Consider the following 27442-nt stretch of genomic DNA (forward strand, 5'->3'; position numbering starts at 1 on the left):
CTTGACTGTCACATCAGTATGAAAACAGCCTGAAACTGTCGCTATCCAGCCAGAGATGCTCCCTAACAGGGGGTCTTGTAGGGGTTAAAGGTTAAAGATTCAAAAAGCACCCATGACTTACCAGAAACTAGATCCATCCAGAGCACATCCAAAGGTGATGGAACCTGATTTCAATTTATCTATTCACTCAAAAGTACAGAACTTTCAAATGACTTCAGCAGACATAAGAATGAACTCTACTCACAGAAATCTAGACACTACCACAGTGAGGCTCCGCAGTGCTGATTTCTAGTGAATTCATAACCACCACGCCACTTTTTGGTTGTTACAGTGACCGTGTGTTCTTGGGATGATCAACTGAAAGGCTGAGAAATTTCTGGAATTAGTAGATTCTTATCTCATACCCTACTCTCCGTACATCAGTGTTGTCTGTGATGATTTGCTTCAGTGTCATTTGGGTCACTCACTAAAATATATCTGTCCTTAATGTCCAGACGCCAGAAACCAGATGAGAGTGATATTCATTTTATTTTATGGTTTGTGGTTGAAGATAAGTGTTTTTTGAAAGCCCAGACCTACTGTGTGTAAAAATCTGGCCTAAATGAGAAAATGAAAAACGTGATGTTATTTGGTTTCTTATTGATGAAACCCAATGCAAACTATTAATGGTTTCTTTTGCTCTTGCCTATACTCAGTTCTGAGCTTGCTATAGTTGAACTGCCTTACAGAGTTCCCTGCAAATGGTCAAGAGTTAGTCCAAACTACTCCTTCCAGTTTACACTATTAAAGTCACAGGTTTGTACTGTGTTAGGTTTGTGCATATTATACTGTTTTGTTTTTTTTTTCCCTTGTTGTCAGATTACGGCCCCTCTCTGGTGGTGGAAGGCTCCTCCTCATCAGGGGTGATGGGTGGAAGAACAGGGAGGACTCTCCGACGAAGGTTCCTGGGGGGAGCTGATGTCCTACAGTGCTGGTCGGGGTGACGCTGGTGGAAATCAGTGATGACCTTTCTTGGGGACCGTAAACCCTCCCAGTCGACCAGATACTGGAGCCCATGGCCACGGCGATGAGAGGGTTGGACGAAGAAGACTGGACCACCGTCGATGAGCCGAGGGGGAGGCAGAGGCGGAATAGTGGGCACCAACGGAGTCTCTCTGACCTGCTTCACTCTGGAGACATGAAATGGGGTCCTTGGAGACCACACAGCGAAGGGCAGTCTTCATTTCCTGGTTCTTGCGTTCCGTCTGGCCATGTGCGATGAGGCACTGGCAGGGGCTGCAGGAGACCAGAGAGAGCCTGATGCGAGGGCTTGTGCTGATTGCAGACAGGGCAAGCATTCACAAACTCCCGTGTGTCAGGCGGTCCAGGGGACAAGTGCTGGGCCCAGGCTAACCCTTAGTGGTGGACCTCACCCTCTCCTCGATTTCCCAGGTAAAGGCGGCGACAACGCAGGGAGCAGGGAGGATCAGGTAGGACCCCGAGGCAGAGTCTGTTTCTCCCTGGAACTGACATGACAAGGCATCAGGCTTGACACTGTGGGACCCAGAACGGTAGGAGAGAGAGAGAAATTGAAGTGGGTGAAGAAGAGAGACCACCGGGCCTGACAAGAGTTAAGTCTCTTGGCTGTATGGATGTACTCAAGGTTCTTATGGTCTTTCCATACCAGAAAGGGTTGCTTGGTCCCCTCAAGCCAGTGCCGCCACTCCTCCAATGCGAGCTTGACAGCCAGGAGCTCCCGGTTGCCAATGTCGTAATTTCTCTCGGCAGGGGACAGACGCCAAGAGAAGAAGGCTAGGAGATGAAGTTTTTGGTCCAAGGCTGCGGCCAAGGACGGCCCCCACTCCCACGTTGGAGGCGTCAACATCCACGACAAACTGGCGCTCAGGATCTGGCACTTGAACGATGGGGGCTGAAGTGAACTGGGCCTTGAGGGTTAGGGAGGCCTCATTGGCAGATGGGGTCCAGCTGAAGGGCACCTTGGAGGAAGTAAGGGCCATGAGGGGGGGCGGCGATGCTGCTGTAGTTACGGATGAAATGGCGGTAGAAATTGGAAAATCCCAGGAATCGTTGCAGTTGCTTGCAGGAGTCAGGGACTGACCAGGATGTGACTGCCGATACCTTTGTTGGATCCATCTGCACGCTGCCTTTAGCCACAATGTACCCCAGGAAAGAGACGGTGGAGGCATGGAATTCACATTTCTCAGCCTTTACGAAGAGTGAGTTCTCGAGGAACCATTGCAGGACCATCTGGACATGGTGCACGTGCTCTTCGCTGGACTTGGAGAAGATGAAGATGTCATCTAGGTAGACAAAGATGCAGCGGTTCAACATGTCCCTTAGCACATCATTCACCAAGGCTTGGAACATGGCCGGGGCATTTATTAAACCAAAGGGCATAATGAGATACTCATAATGACCAGTGGGTGTGTTGAAGGCCGTCTTCCACTCATTGCCCTCCCAGACCCAGACCAGATGATATGCGTTGCGGAGATTCAGCTTGATGAATATGGTGGCCCACTGGAGAAGCTCAAAGGCGGAAGAGATGAGTGGAAGGAGGTAGTGTTTTTTAACACTGATGTCATAAAGCCCTCGATAGTCTATGCAAGGTCTCAGTGTTTTGTCCTTCTTTTCCACAAAGAATAATCCCTCCCCTGGAGGAGAAGAGGAGGGACGGATGTTGTCAGATGCCAGGGATTCATGAATGTAGGTCTCCATGGCCTTTCTCTCAGGGACGGACAAGGAGTACAGACGTCCCTTCGGAGGGGACATGCTGGGCTGGAGGTCAATGGCACAGTCGTAGGGCCGGTGAGGAGGCAGTGACATGGCCTTGGCCTTGCTGAAGACCTCTCAGAAGTTGTGGTACTCAGAGGGAACCCCAGTCATGTCTGGAATGGAGGTGAGGCTGCTTGTTTCAGGCAAAACAGATGACAAGATGAGCTCCACCCCCGTATGGCCCCGGTAGTCCAGTCTATGTGGGGATTGTGCCCAAAGCCACGGGTACCCCAGAATCAGGGGAATGTGTGGAGAGTTGAGGATATGGAACTGGACTGTCTCATGGTGGTTGCCGGAAATGAGAACGTGGACCTGGATGGTCTGGTGGGTGACGGTTCCCAGGAGGTGTCCATCAAGGGCGCTGCAGAGGTTACTCTGCTGACGACGCTCCCACTCCTCTATAGTGAGACTGGTGCAGCCCAGTTGCATGGGCTCAGGACCTCCTGAAAGCTGCCCTGCCGAAGCACTGGAGCTGATAGAGGAGAAAGAGACTCAAGGAGTAGCAGATGGGTGATGAGTCGGACCACTCTGCCTCTTTTCTCGTTTCTGTGCCTGGATATGAAGGTCCAATCTAGTAGCCAGCGTGATCAACCCATCCAGCGTAGATGGGAGGTTGCGTGGCACCCGTTCATCTTTGATATAATCTGCTAGGCCATGAAGAAAAGCGTTGCATAGAGCTGATGAATTCCAGTCACTCTGGCGAGCCTTGGTGAGAAAGTAAAGGGAGAAGTCAACCACCGTCTGGTCAACCTGATGCATGCTCATCAGACCCCATGCTGCATCAAAACCTAAAGCCCCCATGCCGAAAAACCTTGCGGAGCTCCTCGGAGAAGAGCTGGAAGGAGGTGCAGGCTGTAGTCTGTCTCTCTCACTCATCAGTTCCCCACAGACGAGCCCTCCCCGTCAGGTGGTTGATAGTGAAAGCTACTTTAGCCTCCTCGGAAGCAAACATGCCCAGCACAAGCCTTCTCAATCCTTTCAAAGCCATTCTGTAGTGAGAAGGGGTGTGCTGGGTCCATGAGAGGCCAGATTGTACTGTAACAGATGTTGGTAGGACCCAGTTGCAGCACCACACACCACAGGTATGATTGGTAATGACCTTTAATTATGAACCAGCAGAGATAATGCACACAGGTGGGTATTAGGGGTTGACGAAAGGTTCTGCACTGGAGAGCCATGGGTCGGGTGAGTGGAGCGAGGTGACTGAGCTCACACACACAGGGGAAAGTTCATGGACCTGAAGGTTGGGGCTGGCGGTGCCGTGCGTTAGGGAGCAGGCTGGAGATTTCGTCGAGGGAGCATGAGGATCAGAACCAGGTGAGCAGTCAGCAGGGCAGATGAACCAGGAAGGAGCAGGCAGGCAGGTAATCAAAGCCAGACGAAGGATCAGGAAACCAACAGGGAGGCACTCACATTACGACGTCCGAGCTGGAGAACGCCAAACAGCCACAGTGACAGGCAGACAGGGACCAGGAAGCGCACAGGCAGAACTCGTGGTCAGGGACAGAAGACTGAGGAGTTTACCGGGGCAGAGATGAGGCAGGATGGTCAGGGACAAGCAGAGTCGATAACAGGAAGTCAGTCCAGAGATGAATGCTGGAAAGTCTTGCATGGATACTATAAACAATCTGGCAAAGAGTGAGTGAACCAGGGGTGAATATATACTGGCTTGATTGGAGCTGGAGTGCAGCTGGGGGCAACAGGTGAGGACAGTGAGGCTGAATGAGGAGGTGTGGCAGAGTGGAGAGTGAGACAGAGGCAGGGTGAGTGGAAAAACACTGAGAAGCAGAGTAGGCAGTGACAACTGTTCCAGTTGCAGATTCAATCTTGGACACTCTCTCTCCTGCCTTTGCCAGTTACATCATCACATTAACAAGTTTCTCTCTGACTTTGGGGTAATTAGTATGTTCGGCCAGCTGGTTCCTTATCAGTTCATTGTTCAGGGCCCAAGGTTTGCAGATTCTAGCCGAGCCCCTCAGGTCGGCTACATAATGCTGGACTAACTCACCCACTGGATATGTCCGCACAGTTTTGCCACACAGGTGACATATGCAAGGAGCAGGTTCCCAAGCTGTGGATGAGCATGGCTTTCTTCTGTGCATCGTCGGTGTCTGCCAAACTGACCAGGTGTCTCACCGGGAAATTCCACCCTCATCAACAATGTTATGTCCAGGAACACTCATCGATGACTGTGTCATCAATCTGACTAACAGTTGGGAATTGCTTGTGCAGCAACAGGAGGACAAGACCTCTCATGTTCACTGGTCTTTGTATCTAAAAGAATCATAGTACAATCATTTGACAAACCTAACAGTTGAGCTCAGGCTGTGTCTTTACAAAGGCCCTGCTAAGACATCTGGCAGGGCCTTTGTAATACTGAGCAAACATTATAATCGTTGTTATTATGGATGAGAAATCACCTCCCAAAGACACAGCAGGGGACAAGGACACATTGGGCCATCTATGTGGTTCGTATAAAAACATGTGAAAGAATGCAGAAATGCAGGAACACTTAGAAAGGACTGCAATATGATAGATTTTACACATGTGAAATTACCTCTCATTTGAAAACTAATTAAAGATTAAAATCAGAGCACATTTCTCTACCAATGCACAGTATAATTCCAGATTCTCACAAGGATAATAATTTCTTCATTACCCAATCACCCAACATTAACTTGGACTAATTAGTAGATAAACCATTCCATATTAATGAAAACTAACATTGTCTCTGAACTAATCTATGACAAACATATTATCTAACTGCAGAAAAACAGTCAGTGCATCATCCATGTGACTCATTCACATTCAAGCCATGTCCTCTATCAGGAAAAATGTGACTCTATTAGAATCCTCTAGGATGATGATTGTGCTGTTTTACACACATGACTGAATGTTTATATCATAAGTCTGCTAGCACACACCACTATCCTCCGCCCACCTGCACTAACCAAACCTAACTAAAACTCCATTGCTGGTATTCACGCAGTTTGCAGTGGGTTTTTGCGTAACAAATTCCTACGGATGTGCTCCCAAGACAGTTGTCCAGAGACAACTGACAATAACCACAATGCCACAGCACTAACAGAGAGGGAAACAAAAAGAAAAAGAAACAAAACAGACCCCACCCGAAGGAGAAATGCTGTTAGAGCCTACCAGTGAAAACTACTATACTGCGCTCCACAGTGGCAAGAGTTACCTTCTCTTCAGGTCTCTGCAAATAACCTAAAACAAATTACCTCTACCTGAGATGCAAACTATGGTGCATCTCCAAAAACCTAAGCACCTCCCCAAATAAATCAAAAGCACACACACCAGGGCCGAATCACATACTCAGTGATTCAAACCAACAAAAGGACGAGCCCCCACTTTTGTCACAACCTGGTTTGTGGGCCAAGACAAAAAGGAAAACACAACAGATAGATAAAAATTAAATGCATAACATTAAACAATAATCAATGAAGAGTGAATATCTGTAGAAGCAGGAGAGTAGGGTGTGCATGCGTGGTGAATGTGTGCAAGTGTTGTAAGTGCATGAGAACAGAGAACAACAAACAACTTAATCATCCTAACGAAAAGCTTCCTGCAGGGGAGAAGAGAGAGAGACACTTCTACCACAGGTAGACCTTTTAAAGGCTGGTAACACTGGGCCCAGGTGATCATGGACCTACGAGGTCCCTCAGGGTTCCATCCTTGGGCCAGTCATATTCAGCCTGTACATGCTCCCTCATGGAAACATCATTAGAAAACATAATATCTCCTGTCATTTCTATGCTGATGACTCACAGCTATACCTCCCACTAAAATCTAAGGACTCCCTTAAACCTCTCCTGGAGTGTTTTAGGAACATTAAGGGTGGGATGGCAAACAACTTCCTTCCATCTTAAACCAACCAAACTGAAGTATTTATATTTGGTCCCACTAAATCCAGAAGCTGGAGTGTGAGCTCTTCCTTGATAAACACATTGCCTCTGTTGTTAAAAATTACTATCAGTAGATCAGTAGATCATAGATCAGTTAAGAACCATTTCCACACTCAAGCTGATACTGTCCTGCCATGCTATAGAGAATTTTATTATTACAACTGGCCTGGATTATAGTAATTCCTTGTATGTAAGCCTTCAACAGTCCTCATTATCTCACCTGCAGTTGGTCCAGAATGCAGCTGAAGGGACAATGACTGGCACAAAAAGTGTGAACACCAGTCACCCCAGTCTCAGCCTCTTATCACGATTCACCTCAGAATTCAGTTTAAGACCTTGTATGATCTCAATGTCAGGGCTTCACCTCACATGACAGATCTTATTCATTGGCACTCAGCTCTTGGATCTGTTAGATCTGAAAGCTCATCTCTCCTCTACGTCCCACGATCACAGTTAAGACTAAAACGTGACAGAGCCTTTGCAGTTGTTGCTCCACAATGATGGAACCACCGTTACCATTAGATATTAGATATGCTCCCTCCATCTCTATTTGTAAATAGACACATTTTTATTCCCTGTCCTTTTTAACTAACTAACTAACTTTTTATTCTGTTATCTGGAAATAAATTTGACTTGACTTGAGCAGAAGCTAGCAAACATGGCTTATCTACAGGGAGAACTATCACTCGCCTTCCTGGCACCACTTAAAGGCTCCTAGGTTGATTACACTTACAAAATAAAATTGTTGAATGAAACAATCACAGATAAAACACTGCATTATTAGAGCCTAAGCAGTAGTGAGTTTTAAAACATTTGTACTGGTGCTAGAAGACAGGCCACTGAGTAATTAAAATCAAAATTATTATTTATTTCATTTATTATGGAGAAACTTGCCAAATAGATTATGAGTTACATGATCTTGTGGGAGAAGTTAATAATTCCTCCAAACCTTCCACATCAGTGGTTAAAGCTGTTCTAATACACATTTTATAAAAACAATAGATCACATAAGCATAAGTATATGAGTGAATTCTGGAGTACATTTCTCAGGTGGCCATAAACATGACTTCAAATGAACGCTGATGTTACTCTGTACTTGCAACAGTTTGCTACCACATGGTGGTATGAGTAGAGAAGTTCACTGTCAAAGCAGATGGTCGCCCACCATGAGTCTGGTTCTGCTCAGTGTTTCTACCTCTTAAAATGAAGTTGTTTTTTTTCTTGCCTCTGTCACTAAGTGTTTGCTCCTGGTGGAAAATGCTGGGTCTCTGTAAATATTATTATAATGAGAAGGTCTAGACCTGCTCTATTTGAAAAGTGCCTTGAGATAACTTCTGTTGTGATTTGGCACTATATAAATAAAAATTAACTTGACTGTAAAAGATTTGTGGTGCTAATATGTCACACTATTTTCACATTTACTCTCAGTAGTTAATCTCTGCAAAAGATTGCCTGTCAGGAAAAATGTAAACATCGTTTCTGTCAAGTATTAAACACATGAATAATGCTGTCATGTAACTGAGTCGAAAAATATTGATCTACAGTATTATAGAGTTGTGAAAAAAATGTGAGGTTTCTCCAAGACAGAGGACACACAAATAATGATCGCATTCTGATTTGGCACTGACCTCTGGGACAGTAAGCTTTCACAGAGGCAGTGGCATCAAAGCCACTGTCTGAATGAGCATTCTGCATGAGACATAATGGACTTCTCTTATCTGAGCCTATACATGTTGAAAAGCTTAGTGAACCCTGAGTCCTGTGGTATGTCATTAAAAAACCATCTCATTTCCAATAACAGTGCATATTGGAAAGGTATTTCACTCATCTTCCTCCTAGGGAATCTGCATTAACATACCTAAAGTAGGACAACAGGCTGAGATAAATGACTACAGACCGGTGGCCCTCACATCACATATCATGAAGACCCTGGAGTGGCTGCTTCTCCACCTTCTGAGGCCACAGGTTAAACATGCACTATACCCCCTACAGTTCGCCTACAAAGAACATATTGGACTGGATGATCGGAGATGATTGGAGTCCTTTACATGCTCCACCGGGCCCATGCTTACTTGGATGAGCCAGGTGGTTACATGAGGATTATGTTCTTTGATTTTAGTGAATTTAACACCATCCAACCCCCCATTCTTAAAGACAAGCTGGAAGAGGATGGGGGTGGATCCCTGCTTCATGTCCTGGATTGTGGATTACCTGACAAGGCGACCACAGTTCATCAGGCTGGGTTACTGTGTCTCAGGGACAGTGATGAGCAGCACTGGGGCTCTACAGGGGACTGTTCTGGCTCCGTTCCTGTTCACCCTGTATACAGCGAACTTTAAATACAACTCTGAGTCCTGCCACATCCACAAATACTCGGATGACACAGCTATGGTGGTGTGTATCAAGAACGGGCAGAAAGAGGAGTACAGGGATCTGACGATGGCCTTCAGTGAATGGAGCGACAAGAACTGCCTCCTTCTGAACACCTCTAAAACCAAGGAGATAGTCATGGACTTTCAGAGGTCTAGGCCCACCCTTCTGCCAGTTAACATTTGAGGAAAAGACACTGAGGTGGTGCACACTTATAAATACCCAGGTGTGCACCTGGACAGTAAACTGGACTGGTCCCTGAACATGAATGCAATCTACCGGAAGGGGCAGAGCCGGCTATTTTTCCTCAGCTGGAGGACAGCTCCAGCAAACGTCTCATCTGACTGCGCTGCAGAACAGATCCTTTATTCCCACCGCCATCAGGTTATACAACACCTCAGCCAAAGGAAGGACTAATTTATTATTATTGTTCATTTATTATTAATTGTTATTATTATCAGCAATGAGCTAATGGACACATGAATTTCCCCTAAGGGATAAATAAAGTATCTATCTATCTATCTATCTATCTATCTATCTAGGAGCGAGATCAATCAAGCGATAGGAATTCACCTCCTACATATGTTCAGCCAGCCCAGTGTGTACATCTGCTTAGCCTTTCTCTATCTGATAGCACTAATGTTTTCATTGGCCAAGCCATAACCCTGAAAGATCGGAGGTCACCTTCGACACTGAAGCACTGCTTCTGTATCAGACTTCTCTCCTGTGGAACAAGCTGCCAGTGTGGGTTCAGGAGGCAGACACCCTCTCTACATTTAAGATTAGACTTCAAACTTTACTCTTTCATAAAGCTTATCATTACAGCTGGCTCAGGTGAGCCCTGAAGAAGCCCTTAGTCATGCAGGCAGAGGCTGCTGGGGGAACTCCCAGCAGCTCTCGTCTCTTCTCTCTCTCTCTCCCTCTCTCTCTCTCTCACTTTCTTCTCATGCATCTATATTACACAACTGCATGTCATTGACCTTGTGTTTTTCCTTTTCTCTCTGTTTCTTGCTCTCTCTGTCCTCATTCTCCAGGTATCTGCCCGAATCATTCTGCACTGTCGCCAAGTGCTTGCTCATATTGGGAACTGTTGGGTTTCTCTCTATAATATTGTACCCAGACAGTAAGGCCTTGAACTGACTCTGTAAAGTGCCTGGAGATAATGTATGTTATAATATGGCACTATATAGATGAAATGGAAATTTAATTTTCTAAAGTGACAATTCCCCCCAGGGGTCAAATGCTTTTGATAGCGGCCGGTGAAGCTTTAAAACTTATCAAAGAGCCTGACAACACCAAAGCATCTCTCTCTTCAAGGGGGAGAGTCATAACTTTATGATTGCTGCAGTTATACTCGAGTGAAAGTGATCAGATGATCATTGGAGCTCAGTCATGTCGAACAATGCAAAATCTGAAAAGATGGTGAAGGTATGCTCTGACTGTCAATTATTGACATCTTTCACTCCCACTGAAGATACAACCCTCATCTTCTCATTAACATATTGTTTCTCTCCAGGCAGGTCAAGGAGCCATATTTTTAAAATGTGATTCAAACAATACAGTTCAACATATTTTGTGCAACAGTCATCAGTCATCTTTATGTTGGACAAAGAGTAAACCGCTGAATAAAGCAGTTTGACATTTAAGGTCAGTGTTTGAGTGACGCTGTACGGAGGAAAGAGACGTCAGGGAGGGTTGGAGCTGAGATTGATGCTAACCTTTGTTCTGATTGTTTCTCTGATAACTTATGAACCAGACATTCAGCGGGTTTTTACCAGCAGCTGAATTATCCACCGAGGTGTCCTCCTCTCCATAACAAACACATCAGGAGATTAAAACCAGTAGAAACACCCAGAAAACATTATCACTTTAAAACTCAGAGATTCACCGACGCTCTTCAGTGACACAGGACAGGACGTCTCCAGCAGCTGGGAGCTGAGCTGTCTAACATTTCCTCAGCTTGTTTCCCTGATAACTTCAGATCCAGACATCCGATGACTAAAATCCTTCATCTGGGTCAAATATAGAGTTGAAAACCACCAAGGTGTAAAAAGTGTATGTGGCTTTAAACTAGATAAAAGTCAATGTTAAGTGTTGTGTTTGTCGTCAGACAAACACAACACTGACACATGATCACAGAGGATATGATGTAATCAACAGGCGACCAATGAAAAGTTACCATGATTAAAATCGCAGATTTCTCTGGTTTGAGAATTGATGGAAACATTTGGGAAAATGTAAGAGCACAACTCAACAACATATAGACATATAGTAACAGATTATAACTTTAAAAGTCTGAATTTTAATACAATTGCAAAAACTGTCTAAAAAAATGTTTTTAACTTTGTCATTACTGATCATTGTGCAGATTGACAAAAATGGCATATTTAGTGGAATCCATTCTTCCCTCTATCTCCCTCGTGCTAAGCAAGGTGTTCTTTTCATCAAATGCTGGTCCTTTTGTGTTTCCAAACAGACCTTGTGGTCAAATTGTTCAATTTTATCTTCATCTGTCCATAGCACTTGTTTCCAAAACTATAGCTTACCCAGATGTTGCTTTGCACACTCACAGGCCCTATCTTGCACCGAGTACAAAGACAAATGCAAGTGTCTTTGCTAGTTTTCGGATTAGGGCTGCACAATTAAAATATCATCCAAATCTCAATGTGGCCAAGTTCAATATCCAAATCACAGAAGCTGCAGTTTATTTTGACAAAGGTAAAATGTGAGACATTGTTGTACATTTTTAGCACCATAAGTGTTGTGGTGCTACAGAGTCACTGGTGGCAAAATGTTCAGATGTTTCACATTAAAGAGTTAAAGCACATTTCTCCACAGTTTTTCGTTTTACAGAGGATTATGGGCACCAGTAAAAAAAATAAAGTAAAAAGTCGAGAGCTCCCATAATATTAGGCCCAGAGGACTGAAACTTCACACAGGGGTCAGTGTTGTGGTCCGCTTAACCTGCGCATAGTGAACACTAAGTGCTCCAGGTTTGCTTCCCCACAGGTATGTTGATAAGATAAGTATGGCAGTGACCATCTTGTTCCAAGTTACAGCTACCTATAATCCAAAGCAGTAAAGGACTGTGAACAGAGTCCTCTTTCAAATTAACTCACAATGTGAATGCAAAAACAACTTTTCTGTTGGTCACTATAAGAGGGTGGAGTTTGGTTTGTTTGAAGAGAGTTGTATGTGAAATAACAGAAACACCTGTCTGTATGATGATACCCAGTTGAACAGTACAACAAACTACATTCTACAAAATGATGATTAAGTTGAAACAACACATCTCAAAAACAGTATATCCTTCATGATGGTTGGATTCATTGCAGGACTGTTGTATTAACCAGCACTAGTTTTAGTTAGGTGTACCTCATAACCTGGCAAACTTATTTGATAAAAATTAAACAAAAAACCACCAAGACACAACAGAGAAAGCCTGAAATGAATGGTTTTCAAATCTGTTATATTGATCAAAGAGAAAAAGATTGCAAAGTAAAACAAGTGTAAAACATAATGAACAGGGAATGAAGGCAGACTGAAGGGATTAAGGAGAGAGAAGGAGAGAGACACAAAGAGCTGCAGCCCAAAGAGGGAAAGATGAATGATGGAGTCTAAATGAAATGTCATTCCCAGTAATGGGAAAAAGCTTCTGCCAGAAAGCAGGTCGCATAAATTGCAAAAGATATACTTAAGCAGTGTTGCCTGGGGCGCAGTACGCTTGACAAAACTGTTAACATTAACATTTCCAAAATCAAAAGGGAAGGAGGGCAGAAGAGGAGGAAAGGACATAAAATAAAAATGCATTGCTTTTCTTGTCTGTGACCAGTGCAGCCTGGCTGCAGTATAACTGGGCTGGTGTCAGCAAGGACTAATAGAACTAGAAATGCACTGATCCATGGGCTGGGGAAGAGGCCAGTTTCCTTTCCTTCAGGTTTAGATAACCAATTCTGTGCCAGTCAGATTTACACTTACAATGGTTCACGTTGTGTACAAAACAACACAGACACAGCTATGCACACACACAACATGCCAATGAGGGGGTCCTTCACTGTGAGTGAAGACACAAAGCTGGCAAGTTCTAATACGTGAAAGGCCAAAGTGAGCTGTGGAGGAACAACCATGAGAACAAACCTAATCAGACACTTAAACCTGCATCACCCTGCTGAACATTTCCAATTTCAAGAAGGTAATAAAAAAAGAACTAGAGCCATAACCGCTGACCTCACCTTGACTGTTACCTGCTGATCTATGCAATCAGACACCTTTGCAGATGAATGCTCCTCTCTTTCTCTTTCATGCATATCATATGTCATCTATTTGTACATATGGCTTTGTAGCAGGGAAGTATGAGCCACATGGAGTCTGGCAGCCGTACATTGTTTCTTGGAGTTCAGCTCTGTTGTTCCTTTTAATGACTATCTCAATAGTTTGTTGACTGCAATAATCATGTCAGCCATGGGGGGAAATACAGCAACCTCATAGCGCAGTCTTTCCCTTTGAAACACACACATTGCCCCTGGCAAAAATCAATAGGAGGAGGATAAAATGCACTTCCATTTAATTAAGATAACCAACACAATCCCGCTCATAATCTCTCCCTTTCCTCCTCCATTATTTTCTCCCTCCATGTTTCTTTCTGTGCCGCTACCCATGTCATTCCCCTCTGGGGGGGTGAGAAATGTTGTCGGTTGGAATTGGGATTTAATCGTTTCATAGATCGACGCCATGTTTTTCTTCCCCTCAAGCATGTTCTAACTCCCCCACCCCCATAACCTCCTCTCTGAAATGTCATCTGGGGAGCGTTCTGCAGCCCAAATGTGTTGCTGTGGGGCAGTTGGTTATTGGGGTTGACATTTTCAACTGAACAGGTTACAAATGATTGTATGGATCTGAGTGACAGTACAGTGCTGCTTTGGCTTTTTCAGGTGAATAGGAAAAACATACATTTCCTTATTTTTAGGTTAAAGTATTTGGTTAAATGTTGAGTTCAGGTTTAAATACATTGTTGAGGGATTCACCAGGCCACAATTTTACATCCTGAAATTATGAAAATGTGATTATTTTGATAAATATCTAATCCAGGCTAACAGTTTGATCAGACAGCGTACCATGCTTATCTGAATACAGTTTACACATTTTAAAAATTAGTAATAATATTTATTTTTTATAAAATTATCCATATTATTGCATTTTAAATTCAAGCAAAAAAAAAAACTATACTTTCTGGTCAGCATAAGAACTAGCATTAGCTGTAGAACATACACCTTTTATGTCTGTTACAAATGTCTGAGCCATTTCCAATAAGGTATTAAAAGTAAAAAAATATCTGATCATTATAGTCTCATTGTTTTCTGATGTAAGGGATCATATTGCCTGAAATGTAACCACTGTACTGTACTGTGTTTGTATACCAGCCCTTTAAAGACCAGTGTTTTAAACATAGTAAATCCTGAGGTATAGACAACCTCCAGAACAGCTTTGCTCAGAGGTGATTAGTCCTGTTTGATTTCAACAAGTTTTCCCTTGTAAACGCACAAAGATCCTCCCAGAGATACTAAAAGACTGATGCAGTCTCTCTATGAACTGCTGGCTTAGAAACTGAATGGTTCAAATTAACTGAGTGTTTCTAATAGGGATGGGAATAATAGAGTAACTCACGATACGATACTATCACCATACATTGCCCACGATAATGATGGTATCATGATACAGCATGTGCGGTATTCTACGAGTCTGGTGCATAAATTCTAACAGCAGGTTTTCTGAGTTCGGAGTTGACCCAAGGAACGTGTAGTGTGATCCAGTCCTGAGAGCGGGTTTGATGAGGGCCTACATTAAGACTGATTAGTAATTTAAGGTAATTTGCTAGTTTATTTAAGAGTGCTTTATAAATGAGTATATACCAGTGTCTCACAGAGGAGAGGACCAGTTAACTTTTTCATATAGAGTGCAATGATGGGTATTGTAGGTATCCCCAGTAAAAATTCTGGATTTTCTTGACACACACACACACACACACACACACACACACACACAATGAACACAGTAGACAGAGCATCCAGATACACAATTACGCAAGATGACCAAAAGACAAAGGATTCATAAACAGAGCTCCCAATAATAATAATAACAATAAACTTTAGTTGTATAGCACTTCTTGTACAAGAAATGTAGGACAAAGTGCTTTACAACAAAGAAATGGCATGCACCAAGTGCTTCACATGAACTGAAAAGACATAAAATGAACATAAAACATAGTTAAAAGCATGGATCTAAAATGAAAAACATTAAAAACCTAAATGTAAATTGAGATAAAATAATGAATAAAATAATAAATCCTTAAATAGGCAGACATTTTTAAAAAAGTGCTGAGCAGTGCATAAATGTGACACAAAGTGCAAATTACACAGCTAGTTAAAGGCCAAAGTGAAGAAATAAGTTTTGAGCTTTCTTTTAAAAATATTTAGTGATCTGGCCTCTCTCATATCTATAGGTAGTGTGTTCCATAGCTTTCGGCCATAACTGACAAAGGCTGCATCCCCAATTTTCCTACGGCTGTTGTTGGGAACCTTCAATAAAGCAGCAGTGGATGACCTCAGTGTTCTCTGAGGTACATACTTAATCAGGGAACTAGCAATTTAACTTGGTCTTTGCCCATTAACGCCTTTGTATATAAGAAGGAGGACCTTGAAATAAATTCTAAATGTAACAGGAAGCCAGTGCAGAGCAGCTTAAACTGGACTGATGTGCTCTATTCTTTTGTCTCTGGTTAATAGCCGAGCTGCACAGCAAAGTATTGACAAAAAACAGGCGAGAAAGGGGACTTCCCCCGTCTGCCTGGAGATTCATACATAGCAAAAATAAGGTGCAAAACTAAATAAAGAGGAAAACAAGCAGAAAAACAAATGGGTGGTGGATCCAGATCAGTACAATATACAGAATAGGACAGAGTTTACACAGAGTACAGATACCATATAGCAGCAAAGCTCAAAGAGTATGTAGTTAGGTCTCATCAAGTATTGTCAAAAAAAGCTTTCATACCTTCTCGAAAAATGTTTGTGAGTTCCATTTGCTATAACGAATCTGTTCCATCTTAGCAAAAAAGAGCATCTCATTGAGCCATCTTTTGAAGCATGGAAGTGATTCCAGTTTAATAAAATAATTTTTTTTGATGCAACTATGCCTGCTTTAAGAGCCTGCTTTTGGTGCGAGAGAAGAAGCCTTGCTCTATCAGAACAACTACAAGGGCCCAGTCCTCCCTGAGATGACTCGTACTCACAGGTAAAGCAAAGGCTGTGACTGGGTGGGAGATCAGATGTTTAGAGCTCGGCTGTGAAGGAGATAAATCATAAAATATGTGGCACTTTTTTACAGTTTTACTGTAAATTCAGGGATACTCTCCCGCAAGTGCCTGACTTGAAGGCAGCAATAGAAATGTGTTTGAGAGAGGTCATATTTAAATTGGAACTGGAGAAATGAGGCAAATTTATAATCTATGTAAAGATCATCTATACAACGTAACCATAATTGTGACTCCTAATTCCTATTGTAAGAGGTTCTAGAGCAACATCAAAAAGGAGGCGTCAAGCATTAAGGTTGCAGCTTGTGTATCCTTTTCCTTAACTGAATATAATTTATTTAAAAGCAGACAAACATCACTAAACAAGAATCTCTCAGGAGTAAATCCAGTTTGATCAGGATCTATAATTTTTGTCATATGATTGCCCAATTCTGTAGCTAAAACTCAAGTTATAACCTTCTAATCACAATTTAGAAGAGCAATGGGTCTATAACTTGCGCGGTTGGTCTCTTCCTTTCCCTTTTTTAACAGTAAGCAAATATTTGCTTCATAGAGCAAACAGGGGAGTCTCCTAATTTTTGTTGAATCGTTCATCATTCTTAACTTGGAAGGAACAATTTTTTTATGTAAAGCTTTATAGAATTCAAACCCTAAACCATCTGGTTTAGGTTTTACCAGAGGGACAAGCTCGAATAGCATTGGTTGGCCTCAGAGACTGGGCTGTCAAGGTCATCTCTCGAACCAATTAGCTAAGGAATATTTAGGTCAGCAAAAGAATCACTAAAATCTGCTTCACTGGCCATCACTTTGCTAGAATATAGGTCATTATATAAGTCTCTGAAGCAAGAATTGATTTGGTTAGTGACCAATTTACCTGATTTAGACGTAATCCTGTGGATGGCTTGATCAGCCCGTCCACCTCTTAGTTAACTAGCTAACAGTTTCTCTGGTTTATCCCCAAGTTCAAAATGCTTCTGTTTGTGTTTTAGTAAAGATGCCGACTCATTTGCTGAAAATAGAATTGTATTCATTTTTCAGTTTTAAAATATTTTTTGTAGTCTGACTGTAAGACGGAGATTCTATAAGTCTCTATGAATATTGGAAGCATTTTTTCAAGATCTTTAAGAGAGCTATTTAGTTCCCTTTTTTTAGCTGATTCAAATGAAATAATGTGGCCCCTCATCACAACCCTGAAGACCTCCCACAAAGTAGAATCAGAAACCTCCAAATTACAATTAATCATAAAAACTCATCTATAGGTGCAGAAATAAGCTCAATTAAAGAATGATCTTCAAGGAGGAGAGGGTTAAGATGCCAGCTATAGTTTTGTTTCAACAGGATATTTTTAAGTTGAAGTGAAAGAGGGCTGTGACCAGATATCAAAATATAATGATACATAGAGTAGGGTAGTAATTCAGAAGATATAAGGAAATAATCTGGTGTAAGACTTGTGGGCATGAGAATAGAAAGAAAAATCTTTGTCACTTGGATGCTGCAATCGCCAAATCTAAACCATGTTTCTTGTTTTAATTAAATTATTCAGAGTTTGTACTGAGCTTATGGCAGCAGGAGCTTTAGTTGAGAGTCTATCTAAAATTGGATCTAAGTAACAGTTCAAGTCACCTAAAATAATAACAGTGGTACTAGAATGTGGTAACTTATCGAAAGCCTTAAGAAAGAAATCTGGATTATCAATATTTAGGCCATAAATATTGTTATTGGAAATGATTTATGTGACCCGAAATCATTAGGTATCTGCCATATGGGTCAGTCTGCATAGAATCAAAGCTAAATGAGATATTTTTATTAAATAGAATAGCCACAACTCTGGCCTTGCAAGTAAAAGGCGCTTGTTAACCTGAGAAATCCAATTTGCTCTCAGCCTGCGCTGTTCATTTGTACTAATATGCGTTTCCTAAAGAAAAATTATTAGATTTAAATTATCAGACCCTTCACATTACATGAAATCAATGTTATATCATTATAAGTGCTCCTATGCAACACACTGTCCGATACTGGCATTATCTCTGAGATGAAGGCAATCTGGTATCCACCCAAAATAACGCTGAACATAGTAAAACACAACATATAAACACACACTATAGTGCAAGAAAATCCACTTAACCAAACCCATAAACACGTTTTCTCCCGCCCACAATGTGCTTCCTCAAACAAAGCACAGGTGCCCTTCTAAGCCTGGGACTGCTAAACGGACATCCAATAATTAGCTCTTCAAAGAAGAGTGACTAGCTGTAAAAAACTGCAAGAAGCTAGCTCAACTCCACTGCCAGTCATGGCTGAGTGGAGTAAATAGAACAACTAGACAGTCTCACATAAAGTCAAGCTGGTTTCAGTGCCTGAGGGATGAGGTAATATGATTAATCCACTGTGTAGATGCACAGAGTGGCAGCAAAGTTCTCAGAATGCATTTTTGAAGTTAGTGTTAAAAAATGACATTGCCTGACCTGGTGTGGTAAAAAATTTGAACTTTCCCTTATATTTGATCAGATGCTTCGCTGGGAAAAGGAGGCTGAGCTCCACCCCGAGCTCCCACAATGTGCTCATGGCCTCACTGAATTTGCATCGCTGCTGCATGACCTCTGCAATAAAGTCCGGGAAGATAAACACCTTGTTACCTTTATACTCCAGCTGTCACGCACCCCAGAGCCGCAGTATGAGTTCTCTCTCTCCAGGTAGAAGTGGACCTGGGCGATGATGGCATGGGGCCTGGCTCTTTCCGAAGGTGGCAGCCGCAGGGTCCAGTGAGCCCGGTTGATAATCACAGAGAATTGGAAGTTGTCTTCTCTGAAAAGTTTTGGCATTAAGGCTTGGATGGATTCTCTTGGTTTGCTTCCTTTCTTTTGTTCAGGTATATAATCTTAATATTGTTGCGGCGCGACTGGCCATCGAGGTAATCCACTTTGTACTTTTTCCGCCCTCAGGCTGGAGAATGGCTTTTCTAAGCAACTTATATGGTTCTTCTGCTTCAGTGCCTGCTCCTCCATAGATTCCACCTCCTCCAACAGTTCCTTTTTGAGAACTTTGTACCGCCTGAAGGGTCTGATCCAGTTTATCAAACCTGTCGTTAATGTGTTTGAAGATCCTGTCAGACACCCTCTCCCACACCAGCAGCAAGTCATCCATGTAATCACCGGTAGCTTGGCTGGAGGAGTCACTGCTGCCGTCGATAGCATTAGCATTAGCTGAAGTTGATGCTGGTTAGAGCGGCTTGACATCTTTGGATTTCTTAGACATGTTCTCACTGAAAAGGTCCCTGAAATAAACTTAGCTAACCCAACCATGTAAGGGAAGTTCTCGGTGCAAATAACAATTTGACATGGAAGAGCATCTGAAATGTGCCAAGTGCAAACAGGCTAATTAATAAGCTAGTTATAAACCATTTATAAATCCTTTAAAGGGGGAGTGTTATTGTAAAGTGGTTCCAGCAAAAGGAACTGTCACCAATTCACTTACGCACGTAAACTGATGGAACAGCAATCAGAAGCAATTTCAACACTTTGACAAATGGACTTGAGGAAATGGGGATGAAACCACCAACCTTCTGATTAATGGATGACCAGCTCTACCTCCTGAGCCACACCTGCCTCTCAAAGTATATTCAGTTTTCACCCCAGGCAGCTCAGGTGAGGACAGTCAATGCAACTAAGTGAAAAGCCAAACGATCTTCTGTCAGTCGTGAAATGCACTGTGATTGGCTGTTGTTTTGTCAATCATTTTAGCTTGAAGATAGGTATTTGTCCTGTCCAATGACAGCTGGCAAGGGAGGTTGTGTGTGTGAGAAAAGAGGATGGAGACAGTTTTGGAAGATGGATTTTGCTTCCGTTTGTTTTCTACTGTTTCATATTTAAGAGTAAAATAATAATTTGGCCACTTGGAGACATTTTGCAGGTTCGAGGACACCAGTGACACCACTATAGTCCACAAAGTCCACATCTTCCATAAGGTTAGGCCATTCATAAGATGCAGAAGAGATATGGTGATTTTCCAATGTCTGAGTTATTGTTATAGAATATGATTCTTTTTTTACACAAAAAAAATACATTTCTGAACCATGGCTGAGCAGATGTTGTTTAGGTTGTGTTTTAGTCCCATGCTAAGCAAGCACATTTTCAGAAGCTGCTACCTTTCATAGAATGTCTCCTATATGCATTTTGGCCTCACAATTATATTGCTTTAAACTTTTTCATTTGGGTATACCAAAGAGGCGAAAATTAATGCACAAATGTAAGGGATCCTCCAAAAATGTTTCTTTGTGTAAAGTGTTTATGTTCAAAATCTAATACTGTCCAATACGTTGTTATCAAACACTGTTTCACTCTCAAATATCAATATTGGAACTGGCCTAGGAACATGTGGCATCAAGTGGAGAAAATTCATGGTTAGAAGCAGAGAATTTCCAGCACTCATCATTTCCAGATTATCAATGTCTGCTCGAGGATAGCAGGAGTTCTCACCTCTGTGAAGCAATCGAACATGATGAGGTGATTAGCTACAACTTCCATAATGTCACCACAATTCATTACCCATTGAGTGAGTTCATTGTTGCTCTCCAGGAAACACTGATCCTTCCCACTCATGCACACGTATATAAAGACACAGCACACACACAACTAACCACACCACTGCCAATGGTTACATTATAAACTGGAGGATTTTTCACTTGTGGTGTCATATACATTACAAGTACTGAAGCAGACACAAAGTAAAGAAAACTCTAACTCAAATTCAAAATTCATTAAAGATGATTAATTTAAAATTTGATTCAAACTGTCATTTTCATATTATCAAGACATGAGCAGTACCAGAGAGGATCCACACACTAAGCCAAACACAGTCTTTACACAGTCTGCAACTTCTGCGCTAGGGGTGATGTTGTGAAATAATGTGGGATCATGGGAGTTGTTGTTTTCATGCCATTACCGTCAATTTGGATTCCCGCAGTGTCAGTGGTTCAGCAGGACTTTACCAGCAGCTGAATTATCCACAGAGGTGTCCTCCTCTCCATAACAAACACATTAGGAAATTAAAACCAGTAGAGACACCCAGAAAGCAGTTTCACTTTGAAACTCAGAGATTCACCAACGCTCTTCAGTGACACAGCTGGGAGCTGAGCTTTCAACATTTCCTCAGCTTGTTTCTCTGATAACTTCAAGTCCAGATGTCCAATGACTAAAATCCTTCTTCTGATTCAAAAAGAGTTGAAAACCACCAAGGTGTAAAAAGTGTATGTGTCCTTAAACTACAGTAGATAAAAGTCCATGTTTAGCTTCTGTCAGGAAACCACAACAGTGACACTTAATTGCAGAGGATATGATGTCACTAACAGGCAACCAATGAAACGTTACCATGATTAAAATCAGAACACAACTCAAAAAAATATATAACATTGGTCTGTCTGTCTGTCTATCTGCTCAATTCTCATGAACACCTTCAAGGAATGTCTTCAAACTTCACACTTGGACTCAAGGATGAACTGATTAGATTTTGGTGGTCACTGTGACATCACATGACTGATTTATATAAGGAACACCTGGAGGGATTTAGTTACATCTGACACAAACATTCACTTGGATACAAGAATTAACTGATTCGATTTCTCCAGTCAATGGTCAAGGTCACTGAGACCTCACAAAACATGTTTTTGGCCATAACTCAAGAATTCACATGCTAATTATGATATAATACCTTTTATTAAATTCCTTCAATATATATTATTATATTCCATGTCCATGTCTGGACAGACATGTCCATAAACTGCAATTTAATGAGTTGGCAGAGGTGTACAACTGCCAGGCAGTAATTCTAGTTTTTACATCACTTTGAATGTCTGGCCAAAGCAAAGATAGGTCGCAGTTGAAGTTGAGCTGTATCTTCAGACATGAGCCTGACTTGAGTCACAGTCGCATGACTTGAGTCCACACCGCATTTTAAGGCCAGGAACAAATTGGAAGTGTGGCGTGTGTGTGGCGGCTGTGGAATGTCTTGGTTTGGAAATTAATTTATAATGAAAAGATCCAATATTCCAGTAACCTGTAAACTCTATGCAGAGAGACAAAGATGCAGCAGCAGAGACATGTGTGAACACACACACGGGAACAGCAGCGGGTCAGCAATGCAGCTGCGTCCCCGAACATGCAACGCTGGAAGTGTGTTTCCAGACTGTGCAATGAACGATGTGACCATTCTCTCCATCCAGTCCATCTGCAGCAGTATTGTGTTCTGGGAGCAGTGCTATTTGGCGAGTGAAACTTGCCATTGTGGCATCTGTGTGTACTATTTGTGTCTTGCAAAGCTTGTGTTGGCCATTGTATTACACATTATGTATTACAATATAATCTTTTTTTGCACAAGAATCACCTCACCTACTTAATCAAATCAGCCAAAGGAGCATGGGCCTTCAGAAACACAGTCACTTACATTCTACTGGCTGGTACAACAGGACTGAAACCTTACATTCAGACATGCGCATATGATACACTCACTAGTCAGCAGTATCTACACACATGACAGTGTGGGCAAAGAGCTGACCCTCTTCAAAACTGGGGACCTGTTTCTGTGACCAGATGGGAGTCAAGTGTAGATCTTGGTTTGAGGGGTGGGGTTAGGGTTCGGTTAAATATTACAGTGACACTGAGCCCATTGGTCGTCTGTGCAGCAGCTTATGACCCATAGTTAGGTTTTATTGTTAGGTAACCTCTATTGGTTGGAGTGATTACGATAGCGCAAAAGATGAAGTCAGGTGATATAGTATAAAGAGAAACAAAGTCAACATTAAGAGGAAGGTGGGGTGGATGGAAAAGTCACAGAACTCTCAAAACAGAGACCATTGTTTCTCTTTTGAAACTGATAGTTGTCATCATTTCTTTTGACCGTGACCTTGATCAGTCAGTCAGTGTGCCGATACAAACAGTGTGCTGATACACACTCTTTCATTTGCTTATAACTTAACAAAAAATCGAGCTCAATACTGATTTACAATAAGTATAAGAGAGACTTGTGTTTATACAAACTGTCACTAACTCTGTCATGGGAAAGGTTTTTGTGGAAGAGGTCAGAGCTAAACTACAAGTTGAAGTTTAGTGGTGGTGATGTTGAGGTCATGTGACTGTGGTGTAGTTGCTTTATAGTTGTTTATTTTCTGTAATAATCCAAAAGACAATAGAAAAATCACATTGTCTGTTTGCAGAGGAAACCGGGGTGAAGCTGACTTCATGGTTGGACTACAAACATATCATCCCTGTGGCACTCTATAGGGGCACTATTTCAGCAGAGCACACTCATGGGCCAAGTGAGGTTTTCTTATTTTTTCCCATTTTTAAAAAGACATTTCAGAGCTGTTTTGTTCTAGCTGATCCTCATCCCATTGTATGCACACATACTACATGCCCACTAGACACACCCATCCACCTGCCCCCCCCTGTTACTGATGCTGGGCTGTCCCTGCCCTCCATGTCTGGCTCTCTTACCAGAACTCAATCAAGCGCAAAAAAAACAACTGTCCATGCACCCCCCCATCCTTCTGTCCCTCTCCACCCTAAAACCACCATGTCATCATTGATCCAGTCATGAGAGTGGAGAGGACGGGTATTTTCAGGGGATTCAAATCACACACTGATTTCTAACTAAATTCAGATGATTTAAGTGGAAGATATGTTGTCTGCTACAGGATGACCAGCAGTCATTGACATATTTCTGAACCCTGCTCATAATAATGAAGAGCCTTCTCTCTCCACAGCCTTGCTAGCTATGCTGGTAGTTCAACCGGGGTTCATCTCACATGTCCCTTTGCCCCCCACTCAAAAAAATAAACTTCTTGTTCCATCAGCAGGTGTCCTGACATTGTAGACTATTCTATTCAGGAATCTGTAAGTGGCTTGACTCCTCCCCGATAATATCTCTGGTTGAGCCAGATTCAGTGACATTGTGTTATTTGCTTATGCCCTCTGTGTTGGCACTACAGCTCCGGCAAGAATCATAGGCGCATTCAAACAAAAATGGTAGGTGGAAAACATTGCATTAAGAGTGAGCAGTGAGCAGTGAACAGTGAACAGTGAACGAAGAATAAAGCTAATAAAATGGACAAGGTAGAAAACTGTTAGTGATTTTATAAAGAGGAGAAAAGGGTCAAGGAGAGGCGAAACAGAGAGAAAGTGGAATTAGAAACAAATGAGGAATGGAAGTGAAGAAGACAACAGAGACTGCAGATAGAGAGGGAGATTTACCAGGAATATATTGAAGAAGAGAGAACAAGAATTCTCACAAAAAAATAAAATGAAGATAGAAGCAGTGAGTTTCAGCCCATGACAGTAAAATATGACTCCTCCATGGCTGAGACACACTTTCCTATTTTCCCCGCCTCTCTCCATCTGCCTCTCTGCCACCAGTGTGCTGACATGCAAATAGAGTCGGAGTGGAGTCTCTTGTCTGCCTAACAAGAGGCGACAGGGAGCTTGATGCCTAATAATGTCTACCATCTCGCTCAGGGATTAGACACCGAGAAAACTGTGAGAGAAGTGGAGAGGGGAGAGGAAACTCCAGGAGCTTATACCAGCTCTGTGCTGTGAATGGGGGAAGCCATTACAGGTGTACACAGCAGACTGCACCCAATCACAGCTTCTCATGGCAAACACCCAAAGACATATTTCTGTATTGGCACTGCCAACATATTGTACTACCACCCAAGAGGACCTATTATTTCCACATTTTCATGGTAAATTTGTATTCATCAACCACAGTCTGGCATCAACACCATCTCTGCTTCTAATCAGCATTTCACTTTTTCCAGATCTCTGTTGGCCTGTAGTTTCTGCACCACAGAACTCTCAGATGTGCATTCATCTTTGTAATGAGGGGTGTATGCACTGCAGCAGTTCTATAATATCTATATATGCAACTATTGACTCTTGTTGTTGCTGACTCAGTCTGATCACATCCTGCATTGACATTCTCAGTCACCTGAGGAAGAGGTGCTCCTTTTCTTACATATCACACTAATAAAATATGCTGAACACTGTTCACTAATGTCTGTCCCATAGATCTAAATGCAGATGTCAATATACTACTATATAAAATATAGCTAATTTCTGCACAATGTTAATACTTGACCAAGAAAAAGCAACAGATTACAATCTTAATTGTTGAATCAATATTGTAAGAATCCAGATTATGCATGTACAAGAAATTATGAAGATGTCAAATTCCTAACCTCTTGTTCTAGAAGCCAGAAACCCCATGTAACTAACAACTAAAAAACATTGTGCAGTGGCCTCTAATGGATTTGTGCTTGGCTCAGCTTGTACTCTGAGCGCTGTAAAGAAAATGATACTACTGTGGATATGAATTAGTTAAGACAATCCTTGGTAGTGCTTCTGCCAGAAGAAACCCTGTGCTGTCACTGTGTTCCATCAGCCAATGAGGAGAATGAATTGTACCTCACTGAAGAGGTGCATACACGCCTTATAACAAATAAAAAAAATGCAGTCAATCAGTAAGAAAACACAAAGCAACTCTATCTTTCTTCCTTCTCCTTCAAATGGGGCTAACTTAATTACTTGCTTAATCCAAGAGAAACCACAGAAGAGACACTGAACACAGTAAAGTAAACACATTAGAGCATCAAACACAATACACTGCAGTACTCTCAAACACTCACAGAGCAAGCGTCGCTTTTCATAGAGACGGAAAAGGAAAGATTTCGAAAAAGATGTACCTTTGCTTTTAGCTAGAAGAGCAGGAGGAGGTGGAGACAAAACAGAGGATCCACAGCCAGACAGGGAGGAGGAAGAAGAGGAAACGTCAGTTCAGTTCTAGTTGACACCAAATATATCAATGTATATATGAATATATGCAGGATAAATCAGTGTAGCCACTGTAATGCAACTGTAAATTACAAAACACTTGAAACATGCAAACACATCAGGCATTAAAAGACCTCTGAATTTTACAGCAACACTGCCCTGCATAGACAGAGAACAGCCACTACACAAATAGTTGAGTTGTGAGAAAAGGATTTAAGGCTTCAAACTCTTTAACACATAGATTATCTGTCTTTTGTGAAAGATCATTTTACTGAAAATATTGGCACAGGCCATACATTATGCCTTTCAATAATCCTCAGAGATTACTGTGCTGTGTCAGCCTTAAGAGGAACAAGTATTGTTTTTCCAGCTTTCTAGTCTTTTTGAAGAAGTTCATTTAAATTAACTTTATATTGAATATTCATATTTCAGAATATTATATATTAGATATCTGCCTGTTGACCATTTCAGAATAATTTGACTGAAATTGTAATTTTAAACATTTAAATATGTGATTTAAAGGAATTTTATGCTGCAGTTATATGTTGTCAGAACAAGAAAAACAGAGGTTAACCCCCACCACCCACCCCCTCCTGCTGACCTGCATTAGATACTTGTACTGTATGTAACAAGTGAATTAAAACTGTGTATTGCTCCTTTTAGATGATTAGATGAATTGATTGTATTTATGTTAATATTGGATTTTGTTTGGAAGTAACTGACAATGATTACGTTTTTGTAGCTAACAGTTTGTTGGCAATTTTTTCCACCACAACAGTATTGCTTGACACCTGTATGGTTGAAGTTTGATTAGGTTCAGCCACTAAAACAACTTGCCATTGAATTGGACGGTGGTGGTTTAGTTTAAATTACTACTTGGTGAAGGTTAGGGGAGCTTTGTCATTATAGTTATAATAATAACAACTCTACACTAACACAGGTCACTTGTGTTGAAGCCTGACGTTATGTTGATGGGCCAGGTCCTGATCCTGATACTGAAAACAGAGTCTGAACAGAAGACGAAAAATGTCTTCACAACTTGTAAATTTGCTGAAAGGTTTTAATTTAACTTCTTAGTTTTCTGTTGCATATGGACATATAATCTCTTTTTTTGAAGCAGCACTCGTGGTCATAAACATATTTAGTTCTGTTGTATTTGATGAAGCAACTCATGCACTCCTTTTGTGAGTCTTTTTTGCCAAGCAAGAGATTTCATAGCTAACTCAATATTTCTGACTCAGGATTACAACATA

General features: G+C 41.8%; 1 protein-coding gene across 15 annotated transcripts in view; it reads right to left on the reverse strand.

Moving 5' to 3' along the window:
• The window catches only part of nrxn3a (neurexin 3a), a 239751-nt gene that overhangs the window by 175562 nt on the left and 36747 nt on the right, over window positions 1-27442 (reverse strand). For 9 of the 15 annotated variants that reach the window (XR_008829349.1, XM_056393145.1, XM_056393144.1 and 6 more), the window contains exon 5: window positions 26045-26113. The exons of 5 other annotated variants lie outside the window; for them this stretch is intronic. Coding sequence is in view for 9 of the 10 variants with exons in the window: in XM_056393145.1 (XP_056249120.1) it covers window positions 26045-26113 (69 nt within the window). In the remaining variant the exon portion in view is untranslated. The remainder of the gene's footprint in view (window positions 1-26044; window positions 26114-27442) is intronic. One more of the 15 variants, XM_056393147.1, reaches the window with a different exon arrangement.

The sequence above is a fragment of the Seriola aureovittata genome, chromosome 13, assembly GCF_021018895.1.
Source record: "Seriola aureovittata isolate HTS-2021-v1 ecotype China chromosome 13, ASM2101889v1, whole genome shotgun sequence".
Taxonomy (NCBI): Eukaryota; Metazoa; Chordata; class Actinopteri; order Carangiformes; family Carangidae; genus Seriola; species Seriola aureovittata.